The sequence below is a fragment of the Benincasa hispida genome, chromosome 6 (assembly GCF_027475165.1).
Source record: "Benincasa hispida cultivar pf3 chromosome 6, pf3_genome.v1.1, whole genome shotgun sequence".
In the NCBI taxonomy this organism is placed as follows: Eukaryota; Viridiplantae; Streptophyta; class Magnoliopsida; order Cucurbitales; family Cucurbitaceae; genus Benincasa; species Benincasa hispida.
Genome location: NC_143483.1, coordinates 10,398,452 through 10,411,828, shown reverse-complemented (window position 1 = coordinate 10,411,828; position 13,377 = coordinate 10,398,452). Strand labels below are relative to the sequence as shown.

The window sequence follows — 13,377 nt, the reverse complement described above, 5'->3', positions numbered from 1 at the left end:
CGATAGAAGTGCTAACAGTCACTATCAATCTCACATAGACATAAGCATAAAATCAAAGTCTTAAATCAAACGCTGCAACAATACATAGTATCTGGCATAAACATAAGCTCCCAAAATTCCAACCGATCAATCAAGCATGTCATAATATTCCAAGCCAACATAGGAATCAATACTTAACATATATTTGGATTCGAGGGCGAACCGGCAGAAGGTAACTTACCTCAAATTTAAACACAAAATTCAATTCAAGCACACCAACTACCAAATTCTACACACTTTGAATCGAATCCTAAAGCACAAAGCACAAATTAATTTTAACATTTAACTCCCAATTCTAATTCACAAATTTAATCCATAGAAATTTAAACCACTTACCCTCGCATAGTTTGTTCCACACACTTACCAAGGTGTGACCTGCTCCAAAAGTACCTCAACCTCAAACAACTCTTCCAATCTTATGCCAACATCAGGGTTGAAAATCCCAATTTACAGCATACTTAGGTAACACAAAGGGCATTGGACATTAAAATACCACGAGAACCTTACTGAAAAACTCCTAAAGCGAACCTTCCCACTCCAATGTTTAGTTGGAAACCCATTAAAAATTGATTATTAATACATACACAAACACACTCATATGTCACAAAATTCAATTCAAAAAGTTACATAAAAAAAAAAAGAAGAAGAAATTCATTCGTGTGAGTTTAAGGAGAAAACGACTTGAGTGCATTTACAAACATAAATGCCAGAAACAAATTAATTACCCTATAATATAAAGGTTCGTCTGATTATTCATTTCTTGTCCTCGTTTCTCATCTTAATATTTTTCAAGTTAATATCAATGTTCTAGTTTAATTGTAAATTTTCAAATTATTAACCTATTTTCAAATCATTTGAATTTATAATCCAATTTCAAGAAGAAAAAAAACTTTTTTTCTCTCGAAAGGACCATTTTTTAGTTTTGAAAACTTTGCTTCAATTTTAAAAACCATTCCAAAAAGTGAACATTTTTAAAAATTAAAATATGTTTTATAAATTATATAATATTACAATAATAGTTACACAATTTTTTTTAACATAAAACACATCAGAAATAAATTAATAATAGTTCATTATCAACTAATATCTAGTAGATAACTACAACTAAGTTTTATGGTTTATAATATAGTATCAAACATATGTTAAACAATTATTTAAATTAGAATCTAGTTTCTAAATTTGCTGTCAAATACATATCTGAAAATATGAAAAGTAATTTTATTTTAATTTATGTTTTTAGGTTCTCTACCAAATAGACTAAGTTTTTGAGCAAGTTTAAGGAGAAAACATTATTTCGATATTTTGTTTAGAAATCAAAGAAAAAATACATGTTCTTTTTCTTAATAAGAAAATGATAGAAAATCCGATCCAAAATTTCTCATTCACCTAACAAATCATTAGAAATATTTGAACAAATTGCAACAGGGAGGAAAGTTTTAATTGTAATAAATTTGTATTTAATAGGTTTCTAAAAGTCCTCCACATATGTGTTACCTCTCAATTTTATGTTTAATAGATTAATAACATTGAAAATATAGTCACAAAAGTTTAAAACTAAACTCGTAATTTAACCCTATAATTTATTAGGTATTTCAAGAAGGGACAAAATACATCATTTGTAAGATTCAATAGAAAAGTTAAGATTTAGCATAACTTTTGGTTCATTTTGATTCCTATACTTTTACAATGGCCATTTTGATTCCTATACTTTCAATTTTTGTTCATTTTGGTCCTTGTACTCTTAAATTTGATTATTTTGGTCATCGAACTTTAAAAAAATAATAATTTTGATCCCTTCAAAATAAAGTAAAAATGAATATACCAAAATAGTCACTTTTTGAAAGTACAAGAACCAAAATGAAGTAAAGTTAAAAATATATAGACCAAAATAAATATTTTGAAAATATAAGAATTAAGATGAATTAAAACCAATAGTATAGGGACTAAAGTAGTATTTAAATCAAAAGTTAACTACAATCAATAAGCATCATACATGAGAAAACTTCTCATTGCTTTTATTACCAAATGAAACACTTGTGGCTAATTAATTACTACTACAAGGGGTTAAATGAAAGAAATGTAATATCCACTCGTATTGTATACCCAGTTACTGCCCAATGTTTTTATATACATAGCCATCACAGAATCAACAAAAAAAAAAGTGAGATAGAGATGTGTACTTCTTCTTCCTAGGTTTTTAACATGCTCTGCAACTCTTCCTACAGTATCCTAAAGCATCTTCAGAACCCACCATGTAGGTCGGGTTCTTTTTGCACTCTCCCCTTTTTGCCCATATCTGGCAATTTTCGTTCTCGTCCACACAATCCTGCCTACTTACACGAGTTGCCTTCTCAAAGGATCTCACGTGAATCCACTTGGTTGCAGACCATTTCTCGCCCTCAATTACAGGGCAACTACCGTGCAAGCTTTTGACATCCGTCGTTGCATCGGGACGGAGGCTGAAGAACAACAGTGCATCACCCTTCCGTGCTTTAACTGCAATGAACAGCCAAGTAGTAGAAGCTATAGTAAACAAGGAAAAAAAATAGAATAGATCCTCATAATGAAAAAGTCAAGAAATATATTTCACTTTACAATAGAGCCTACAAAATTAATAATGTTTAGAGACATAAACATCAAAGCAATATATTTCACTTCTAAAGAAAAAGGAACTACAAATAGGTTTTACTGAGTGTGCATTGCCTTTGTAATGGCGTCAAGATGTGCCTTTTATAACAATACAAGTTAGAACATGCAAAATCACAAGCAATAGTCTCAGCTAACGTTTCAAACTAATTGGACAACCAAAGTTTTTCTAAACCAGACTATAGATTGAGTAGACTATAGTGACAAATCAATGACGCAGACGAGCATCTCTTGGAAAGATGGCTCACTATAAAGAATATTTGCCAGCGATGAGTACCCTTTCTCAAAGACCAGAAAGAAAGATCAAGTTCAAGATACTTCAGGGAAGGTCTATCAATGATGGATATGCCATCCGTGGCCTTTTCTAAATTGAAAATGTAGCATCATACATTGATGACTTGTGATCTGTACTCATAAAAATACCTACCTGCATAACCCTTTCGAGCACAATCAGACCAGCTTTCATCCTTTTCTTGAGATTCTTTAAACTGCAGAAGACAAAGTCATCACAGTTGGCAACAAAAAAAAAATATACTTCCGTCTTTCAGAAAACAAAGACACTGAAGTAGCAGAACCATTGCCATACCTCTGAATTTGGAAAGATGGTTTCTCCACCCTTTTCAACATTGGATAAATACATCAAGACTGTGGCTATTCGGTGGCCACCCAACTCCTGATTCACCTTGTCGTGAAAAAAATCAAAATGTGGTTCATACTTTTGACCATTCTCATAGTGAAGAATTTGAATGGATTCTCCATTTTCTGATTTTAACAACAGTTCCAAGAAAGAAAGGTAAGTGATTGGAATAGCTTTATAATCTGAAATTTAAAGGGAAGAAAAAATTGCATCCATGACCATGAGCAACCAACAATTATACCTGCGGGAAGTAATGTCCATGCAGATATCCTGGCCTCAATGGCAGCAACAATCTCATCCTTCAAAGCACAAAACAAATCATATACATTATAATTCAGCTTCAAAGCGATTTGAGGCATAAGCCATGATTGAAATATTAAAAAATTGATATGTAAAACAAATCTATCAAGAGTCGCTTTTTCTTAAATAAATAGTCTAGAGATCATTCTAAATACTGTCATCAATATTATCACTAACAAAATAAATTTAATCTTTAATTGTTGTCATCCATGTTTCTTTAGTTTAGACTTGGAGGTAAAATTAGTAATGGATTGTAATTCAATTAACCAATTTGCAGTGTATAGGCAGACCTATATTATTGTGACATCCTGACCTTAGCAAGATTTGAAATCCGAGTTTTCCAAAATTGAATTTAAAAGTTTGACTAAAGCATAAGAGCCTTGTGGGAAAATGAGGGACAAGTAGGAGATATGGCTATACCATGGGTTGATAGAAAAGAACCATGTTTGAAAGGTAGAAGTTATGGAAGAGTGAGTAAACGGGGGGAGATGGGCGCATAATGTAGGTTTTGGGGCGCGTAGGGGAATCTTATGGAATCCGTTTTGGATCCATGGGGAATAAGGTGGAAGTATAAGACAACCCCTTGGAAAAAAATTACAACAAAGAAGTCTATGGATCAAGTCGGGTGCATACCTAGGGAAGTAAGCCTAGGATGGGCGCATACCTCAAAGGAACAAGTGCGTACCTTTATTATAAATCAAGTAGGGAACAATGAGACAAGTTGGAAGCCTAGTTGGGGCACCATGTAGCCAACCATGCATTAGTAATCATCATATGGGCACATGAGGCATGATTGGTGCATACATCAAGGGATGGGCGCATGACCTAATCATGGAGAGGATTCCAAGATGCCCTCATTGGACTCCGAAGGAAAAAAAGAAGTCACCTTGATGAAATCTTGAGAGCTATGCTATAATTGGAGGAGAATACACGCTAAACACAAGGAGCTACACTATCTAGGACAAAGATGGGCGCAACCCTAGGATGGTCAAAGACAAGTTGGGCCCATACTAGGGTTCATGGGCGCATACTGGGGTTCATGGACACATACTAGGATTCATTGACGCATACTAGGGTTCATGGGCGCATACTAGGGCTTCATGGGCGCATACTAGGGTTCAAGCTATGCTTTAATCAGAAGAGGCTATGCTACAATCACGCTATGATTTAGTCGGAAGAGGCTATGCTATAATCAAGCCATGCTTTAATCGGAGGAGAACACTTACTCGGTTGGCGCATAGGGGGCAATTTTGGACATTTTGGAGGGAAGAAATTCTATTGTAGCAAGGGAAACAAAAACCAAGAGGGAGGAAATGAGAGCTGGACGCATGAAAGAAGGGTCCATGCGCCCAACAAGGGCAACCATGCATCAATCATGAGAAATAATGCATTCATGGGAAGTTCTTGAATATTAAGAGTCAAGTTGTTAGCAAGTTAAGAGAGCATGAGATGAATCATACACACCTTAAGTGAACATGAGATTGGTGCAAGATTTTACAAGATTAGGGGCTAGGGGGGATGTTGAAAGAAGAAGTATGGCTAAGTGATTGACAACATAGGACATGACAACTAGAGAAACCCTAGGAAAAACTAAAGATGGGCGCATAGGGGAGAGGATGGACGCATAGCAAGCCTTGTTGAACATTTCGGACATAATCAAGAGAAGTCATAGTACAACAAAAAAGAAGTTAGATCCAAGAATGGAAAATATGAGGGAGTTGGACGCATGGATGGAGGGACCATGCGCCCAACAAGAGGGCCATGCGCCCATGGTAGGAAAGTTAAATTAATTGCAAGAAAGAGAGGAGTATGGCTCAATCGGGTGAAGTTTGGTTGGTTTAAGTAGGAGCTAGAAGATGAAGATGCAATTTTGGGCATGCAAAACAAGAGTTGGCCAACTCAAAGGGTAGCATGTGTTGGCTTTGTGGGTGATAGGCACAACATGCTTTACATAAAAGTTGGTGGTGGCAAGGAAGTAAGATACCAGCCTACAGTGGTGTTGACACTCAAAAAGCTTGGAAGGTGGAGGTGTCATGTGTTGGTGGCAAGGAAGCATGACAAGGATGAAGGGTAAGAGCCTATAAATACCCTCAGGGACTTCTCTTTCACCTCACAACTCAAAAGTCCTTCAAAAAGAGAGTGATAAAAGTGTGATTGGAAGAAGTTGGCACAATCTTGGCATCATTGGCAACATCCATGCGCCCAACCTTGCGGTAGATGGAGTTGTCTTGCATCAACAACAAGTTGTCTGTCAAACCATGCACCCAACTGTGTAGGGAAGGTCAACCCTTGTGCCCAACTGTGCAGAAAAGTCAACCTTGCAGCCATCAATTGTCTTTTTCCAGTTCAAAGGTTTGTTTTGGGATTTTTAGAGTTAGTAAACCAAATTTGAATTGTTTCAAGACTATGATTAACCATAAGCACGGGAATCTAAGCAATTACTTGGTTAATACAAGGGAAATAAGGGAATTAAGAACTTTGGAGGAAGCAGACCCCGCAACGGTGAGTGGTTTATTTTGATTGTTTCAATGTATTTATACATATGTGATAATATATATGTACAGTTTTGAAAACTTGGCATGATCTGTAAATATGTTTTCTTGGATTTTAACTACTAGTTTACCATTCTTTAATTGGATGATTGTTTTGACTATGGTTCGTTGGATGCTTGTTTTTCATTGGTTTGATTGGAAATTGGAAAATGTACCTAGGATATTGTTAGCATATTTCGTGGACATTTGGCTGGGATTGCCAGCGTGCCCAGGTATATCTAGCGGGAATTGTCGACATGTGCATATTTGACGAGTTGTTTGGGGTACTAGAAATTGGTTCCCCAAACCAGGTTATTGATGATTTATTGCATATTTGGAGGAATATGTGATCATGCCAACTTTGTCTCAATTACCAGACTGAGATGATATATTCTATGGTTGCATATGTTGTGATATTATCTTTCCAAAAATGTTTTCGAAAGCAAATACTATTTTAATTCAAATTACCACTCACTGAGTCTTCCAGCTCACGTTTTCTAAATGTTTTCTTATCCCCCAGGTATCAAGAAAAGGACGATGGGTTGTGCCTAGAACCAGTCGGCGGAATGATTGTAGAAATCATCTCGTTTCGACATTTGCAATAGGAATGTACAAAAACATTGTACATTTGTATTTATTACTTGTTAAATGGTAATGACTTGTATCAATGTTTCATAATGAGATTACTCAACTATGAGTTTTAGCTGGAAAATAAGTTTTTAGACAGCAGATATTACAAAAGGGAAGTGTCTGCTGCCTTCACGCCTCCTTCTGGGGTTAAGATATAAGCTCGGGAGGGGACTTGAGTAATCTCATTATGAAACATTGATACAACTCATAGTTTTCCAGCTGGGTTTGTGTAGAAGATATATTGAAGCTTCAAGTTTAACGAAAATAGCAATTTATTATTGCTCTTCTGGTCATTTCACCAGGTGTTTAGACTTGAAGTCAATATATCTTCTACATAAGTTTTATTAACGAAGGAAATCATTTTCTCTAAAGACAAGCAGAATCCCAGAAACCAAGTTCTCAAACACCTGAGGTAATAACAATGAATATTTACCCTACTACTCTTCTAAATGGAGATCTGTAGGTTCTAACAATCCATTTCAAAGGAAGAGGAAGTCAAGGATGTTGCAAAGAATGTCATTTAGTTGAACATCCAATGCCAACAGTATGGATGATGATAAGAAGAGAGAGGGTAGATGGATTCTTCCTCATGATATGATATCAAGGGATATTGTTGGAACAGGTTATTGAACAGGGATGTTGATAATTCTCCTCCAAAACAATGCCCCAAACACATATACAAGGTCAAACTACACATCGAGAACAAGTTTTTTCATTTATTTTCAGACATCACTTTCTGTCTAAAACAAGTAATCTTACATACATCCGCACAAACACATTATGGAAAATTCATGCAGTCATAATTTATACAAGTTCACACAGTTTTCCCTAGAAGTTTTCACCTTAGAATGTTTACCAACACCAAGATATTGGATAACACGTTTGTAACTCCATACATTAACATCTACAATTACATTATCCTTCTCACCTAATTCTACAAGAACATACCATGATACCACGTTCTATTACATCCAATAACATAAAAATAAGTTCAAAAAGTCGAACATTATAATCATGGATGAGATGATTCAAATAAACTGACGCACCTGGGCTTTCCGAAGGAACATGCCAGAACTCGTTCGGACTTCACTACTTACACTCTTACCAGACTCATTATCTGCTACCATTGACTTCTCCAATTTATCCTTGGCCTATTCCATTTCCCCCCGAAAATAATAGATATCAAACAAACATATGCAATTACCACAATATTGAAATCTAAATTAAAACAAACCGTTCCAAAATTACTTACCAGATCGATTAGATGATCACATTCCTTATCAGATAAAAATCCCTTATACAAAAATGCCCTATAGATTTGAAGTTTTCAGAGGAATATTAACAAACACATCGCCAATGAAGGATACATTAAAAACTGATTGATGGGAAATGTGGTCAGGATTATCTTTCTACATAATCAAGCCAGAGAGTAAAGGAGCATCTTATTCGATCGCCTAAGAGAGAAAGACAGATTACCTGGGTTCCCAGGAGAGTTGAGTGACTCGTGTTGGATCGAAAACGAGCGGAGATGAATCCGTCTTCAATCGAATCACAGATCCACTTCTGATTCCAAAAACAGTTGAATCCAAATCCATGCGTCAGTGGGATTCGTGAAATTACCAAAAAAAATGAAGGGCAAGAAGAAGACGAAAGAAAAGAATCGTACGATTTCTTCTGCGAACGCAATTCCGGCAAGCGAGCGAAGCCTGTAAAGACGGAGAGAAAACAGAGACAAAAAGCGAGGAATCGTCGGGAATCCATGATTGTTTTCTCCGATATCAAATCGGAGAAATGAACAAGAAAAAATTCAACTGCTCAAGAGTTCTTCGATGTGCGAGAAGGGAAGAAGAAAAGTAAATGGCTTTGAATTTATTACAAAATTCAACTATCAAGACAATGAAATGAAAATTGAGAATCGGTGGCCTGTTTTTCGGAAATTGCACATTCAGAAACTTCAAATAAAATCTCTCTATTTTTTGGAATTTTTACATAAAAAAACGACGAAACTACGACGGAGAGAGAAAGATTCATTTGATATAAATTTTTTTCCATATTTTCAAATAGATTGAGAAAATATATTTATTTATTTATTAAGATTTTTTCCTTTATTTAGAAAATATATTTAATATTTTTTTTTTCCTATTTTCATTTATTTCATGTTTTTTTTTGTGCGGATTCATGGTTATCTAAAATATTCCTCAAAACATTTGATTAAAAATTTGAAAATATTCTAATCAATATATGAAATATATCACAATATACAAATTACATAAATCACCTTATAATGCATTTATTATAGAGAGATAAAATGCATTTATTATGATTTTTTTCCTTTTTTTATTGTAAAATGCATTTGATATATTTTTTTCATTTTCATTTGGAGAGAGAAAATGATATTTAATATGATTTTATTTTCCATTTCGCTTTTCATGTTAATTTTTGTTATTATGTGAAATATTTCATTGTTTGTTCACTTGTACGCGTAATATACTCCGTTGTTTATTTGTACATATCAATTTATTGGATTTTTTTTTTTTTTTTACGAATTAATGGTTATTTTGGATATACCTTAGAACATTTTGAAGGATTCATGATTATTTTAAATATCCCTTAGAACAATTTGTTAGGTATTTGAAAATTTTCTAACCAATATATGAAATATACATAAATTAGAGATTGACTCAATGCTTGACATAAATCTCTGTATAAATCAATATATAAAATATACTACAGTATATAAATCTTCATAAATTTCATTTACACTACGGTATATATATCATAATACAATAAGTCTAAATTTAAAAAAAAAAACACTCATTTATATCAAATAAACAAATACATATACCATAGTACATATCAAATTTCCTACAAAAGCTAAAAAAGACACATATATATCACAGTATATATAAAAAATAGAAAAAAATAAAGTTCATCTTCATATGAGGTTTATAATACATAACCCTCCATCTTCATCTCTCCTTCTTCAACCATGGCCGCCACGAATCTCTCTCCTCGTCGTCGTCGATCGGATTTGCTCGCCTCGCCGTGTCGTCGACCGAATCTACTCAACTTGTCACCGTTGATTCGCCCCACGCCGTCCGCGTTATCAATTTGTCCAAAGTCGTTCATGTCACCTCGTGTCGAGCCATCAATTCGTCCCAGCCATCGTCTACCACCTACAACTCACATCGTCGGAAGGAGAAAAGAGAGGGAGGAGGAAGGAGAAAATAGAGGGAAGAAGAAGAAATGGGTGTGAATTATGAGAGAGAATATAGGAAATATATTATTGGGAGAGAGAACATATGCATGGGGAGAGAGAATATGCATGGGGGAGAGAGAAATATATAAATAAATAAATAAATATATGTATATATATAAAAAACGTAGGTGATGGCTAAATAAGAGGCCAATAGTTTTTTTTTTTTTTTTTTTTTTTTTGTAAAAAATGAAATGTTCAAGACATTAACCTAATATGTGTCTATTCTTAAGGCCTTTTATGTAGAAATCACCTATTTTTAACCACATACGAATTTGACTTCGTACTACTTCTATCATCCCTTCCCTTCTATAATAGTTTTTTGTTTTAAATTTTTGAAAAATAAGTTTATTAAAAGGTTGTTTTTAAATATAGAAAATGGCTAGAAATATTTTTAAATATAATAAAATGTTATTGTTGATAGATACTAATAGATCGTGATAAACTACTACTATCTATCAATTAAAATGTCACTGTCTATCACCGATAGAAAGTGACATTTTGTTATATTTAAAAATATTTTCAGTAGTATGACATTTTTCCATATAAAACAGTTACACTTTATTAAAACTATTTTACTTCGACTTTTCTTTGTTTTGTTACTCTTTTATTAATATTTTAAAATATCATAATGCACGTTATTTTCAAAATATATTCTTGCTTTTAAAATTTGGTTAAAGATTTAAAATATTTCATTAACCAATGTGAAAACCATAATTCAAAAGTAGGAAGAAAATATGTACACATTTCAAAAATTAAAAACTAAAAACTAAAAACGAAGACCCTCTTTTGTAACCATTTGTTTGTTTATTTTTGTTTTTGAAAATTAAGCTTATTTTATCAACATTTCTTACAATGATTTGCATCTTTCTTAAGTACAATAGTTGAATTCTTAGCCAAATTCCAAAAACAAAAATAACTTTTTGAAATCTACATCTTTTAATTATCAAAATTTGACTTGGTTTTTTAAACTGTTGGTGAAAAGTATATAAAAAAGAAAGAAATTTAGAAATGAAAGTAATGGCTATGGTCTTAATTTTCAAAAACTAAAACAAAAAAAAAAAAAAAAAAGGTTTGTAGACAAGGCCGAAATTTTTACCAAATAAGAAATTTCTCCAAAGTATCTATTTGGTTCAATTTCAAAAGTGTCTAATAGTCTTTAAACTTTTAATTTTGTATTTAATATTTATAAAAAAAGTTGAAATATTTAAAAATGAATTGATCTATTAGATGTAAATTTAAAATTTTTTGTTTGCTCAAACCATAAATTTTTAATTTTGAGTTCGATAGATTGATGATTTTTTTTAAAGAAAAGGAAAGCCCAAGGACTAAATAACCATAGAGACTAATATTTTTTGTAAATTTATTTTATTTTAATATAACAAGTGAGAATATGATAATTAGAACTTTATATCTCAAATAGAGTACATGTCAATTACTATGGAATTATGTTTATTTTTTTAATGTTTTATCCATTGAGATATATTTGGATTGGTAATTATTAAATGTTTGCTTGGGGATCCAATTTGGAATGGATTAAGTGGGGTATAATAGCTCACTTAGGGGCTATTTGGGGATCATAATGGAATGAGTTTGAAATTGTAACGTAATCCAAAATCCATATATTTGGGGTTGAGAGCCTTGGGCCTGATTTGTAATATTTAACTCATTTTGTTCCGACAGTTTTTAACTCAACACTCTTTCCTACCGTTGTTATGTTTCATGATCTCATTTCATCTTGCCTTCAATTCTTCATGCATTCCAACACTCCTCTGACTCTCAATAATTCTGATTATATTTTAACCTCCCCAACAACCCTTAGTGTTTTGGGTGTGTGCTAAGAAAATGGGGGATAAGGTTTATTTTAACCATTTATTTGTTACAATCTATTAACAACTCAGTGTTAAATTACTAATTCTTTCGGTCCAATGTTTCCAATAACTCCACCCGTTGACAATCATCTTTATTGATCACCTCTAGCAGCCAAATTCAGCAACCGCTCTAGCTAAGACTACCTCTGACACCCAATGTTGGGGACAACCACCTCTGCCAACTAGCTTCAACAACTACCTCAATTGACCAACTCCGATGACCATCTTTCGTGATCACTTCGATGACCAATTCATAGTGTTTAATAGTATTTTTTTCAATATTAATTTGACATTAATAGAAATACCTTTTGAGTGTATAGAAAACCAAACTTTACACTTTTGAAAAAATGGAATCAAATACACGAGTATTTTAATTTTAAACAATTTTTATAGAAGAAAGTGTTTAAACGAAAATGACTCTGTAAAAAAAAAAAAAAAATTTCCTAGTCAACTACATTCTATAATATATAACTTGTTTTTGTTGAGATGTATGCCCTAAAGTCTCGTAGTTAATATGTTATTTGAATAATTGTTGATTATTTTATATATGCAATTATCCATTAAATAAAGATTCAAGGTTATTTTCTGTAACTTAAACATGTATGTGGTTGGCATACAGGTAGATCATGTTTAAATAATAACCTAAATGGTCTGTAGTATATGGATAAGATTGGGTGCCTTATCCTGGTGACACTATGGATACAATCCACTTTGCAATTATTACAAAAGTTGTAAAGTGTTATAAACGATTTGATCTTAATTGTTAATGTGGAGACGTACGAGTGGGAGGGTATCCTATACAAAAATTTTGTATAAGACCAGACCGTGAAATGATTAATCTCTCTTTATAAAACAATTAACTAAAGGAAATCAGACATGAGGATTTTCATGAGCAGCGGAATGATCGTTCCAAGTTCCATTCGATATTGAACATACTCAATTACAGTACAAGACAGAAACCAACAAGTCTGCACAATACGAAATTACAACATGCTTACAAATGAGATCAAGAGATAAAGTATACATACCTTTGAAGACTCATTCTTCAAACTCCCTCAATCACGAATGCTCGTTCAGTCTCCATGACAGCAATACACGAATGCTCGACATAACGATCGCAATACAATACGATCAACAGCAACCACAAACCCAACGATCTCAAAAACCATGAATCCAATGAACAACCTCCAAAACCTCGAACTCAGTCGAGTTGAGTGAAGATACCACCACAATGGTTACCTTGATATTCTCGGTGTGAAAATCCAGAAGTGTGAGCTCTATATGAACTTAGTTACAGGACGAGATTGGAGGAACAACAATCGTGTAGACTATTGAGCAAATGGGAGATGAGAAGTGTCTATCGTATAGACGAATGCTCAATCGTGTAGAAGAAGGCAGTTTATCGTATAGACAATGCCCTGCGATCGTTTAGCTATAACCAGCCGAGTAAACTATCGTATAGTGACA

At 33.4% G+C, this 13,377-nt stretch overlaps 1 protein-coding gene across 2 annotated transcripts; it reads right to left on the bottom strand.

Moving 5' to 3' along the window:
• Positions 1-2,033: 2,033 nt before the first annotated feature.
• Positions 2,034-8,845, bottom strand: LOC120079544 (putative prolyl 4-hydroxylase 7). 2 transcript variants are annotated; one of them, XM_039033758.2, is made up of 8 exons: positions 8,450-8,845; positions 8,260-8,346; positions 8,036-8,093; positions 7,830-7,934; positions 3,564-3,621; positions 3,272-3,447; positions 3,113-3,173; positions 2,034-2,535 (listed from the first exon to the last, which is right to left on the bottom strand). In XM_039033758.2, the coding sequence occupies exons 1-8, from the start codon at positions 8,542-8,544 to the stop codon at positions 2,237-2,239; spliced, it is 939 nt and encodes a 312-aa protein (XP_038889686.1). In that variant the 5' UTR covers positions 8,545-8,845; the 3' UTR covers positions 2,034-2,236. The 2 variants fall into 2 exon arrangements, with proteins under 2 accessions (XP_038889686.1, XP_038889687.1); XM_039033759.2 differs by having other exon boundaries at positions 8,260-8,343; positions 8,450-8,841.
• Between the last annotated feature and the right edge of the window lie 4,532 nt (positions 8,846-13,377).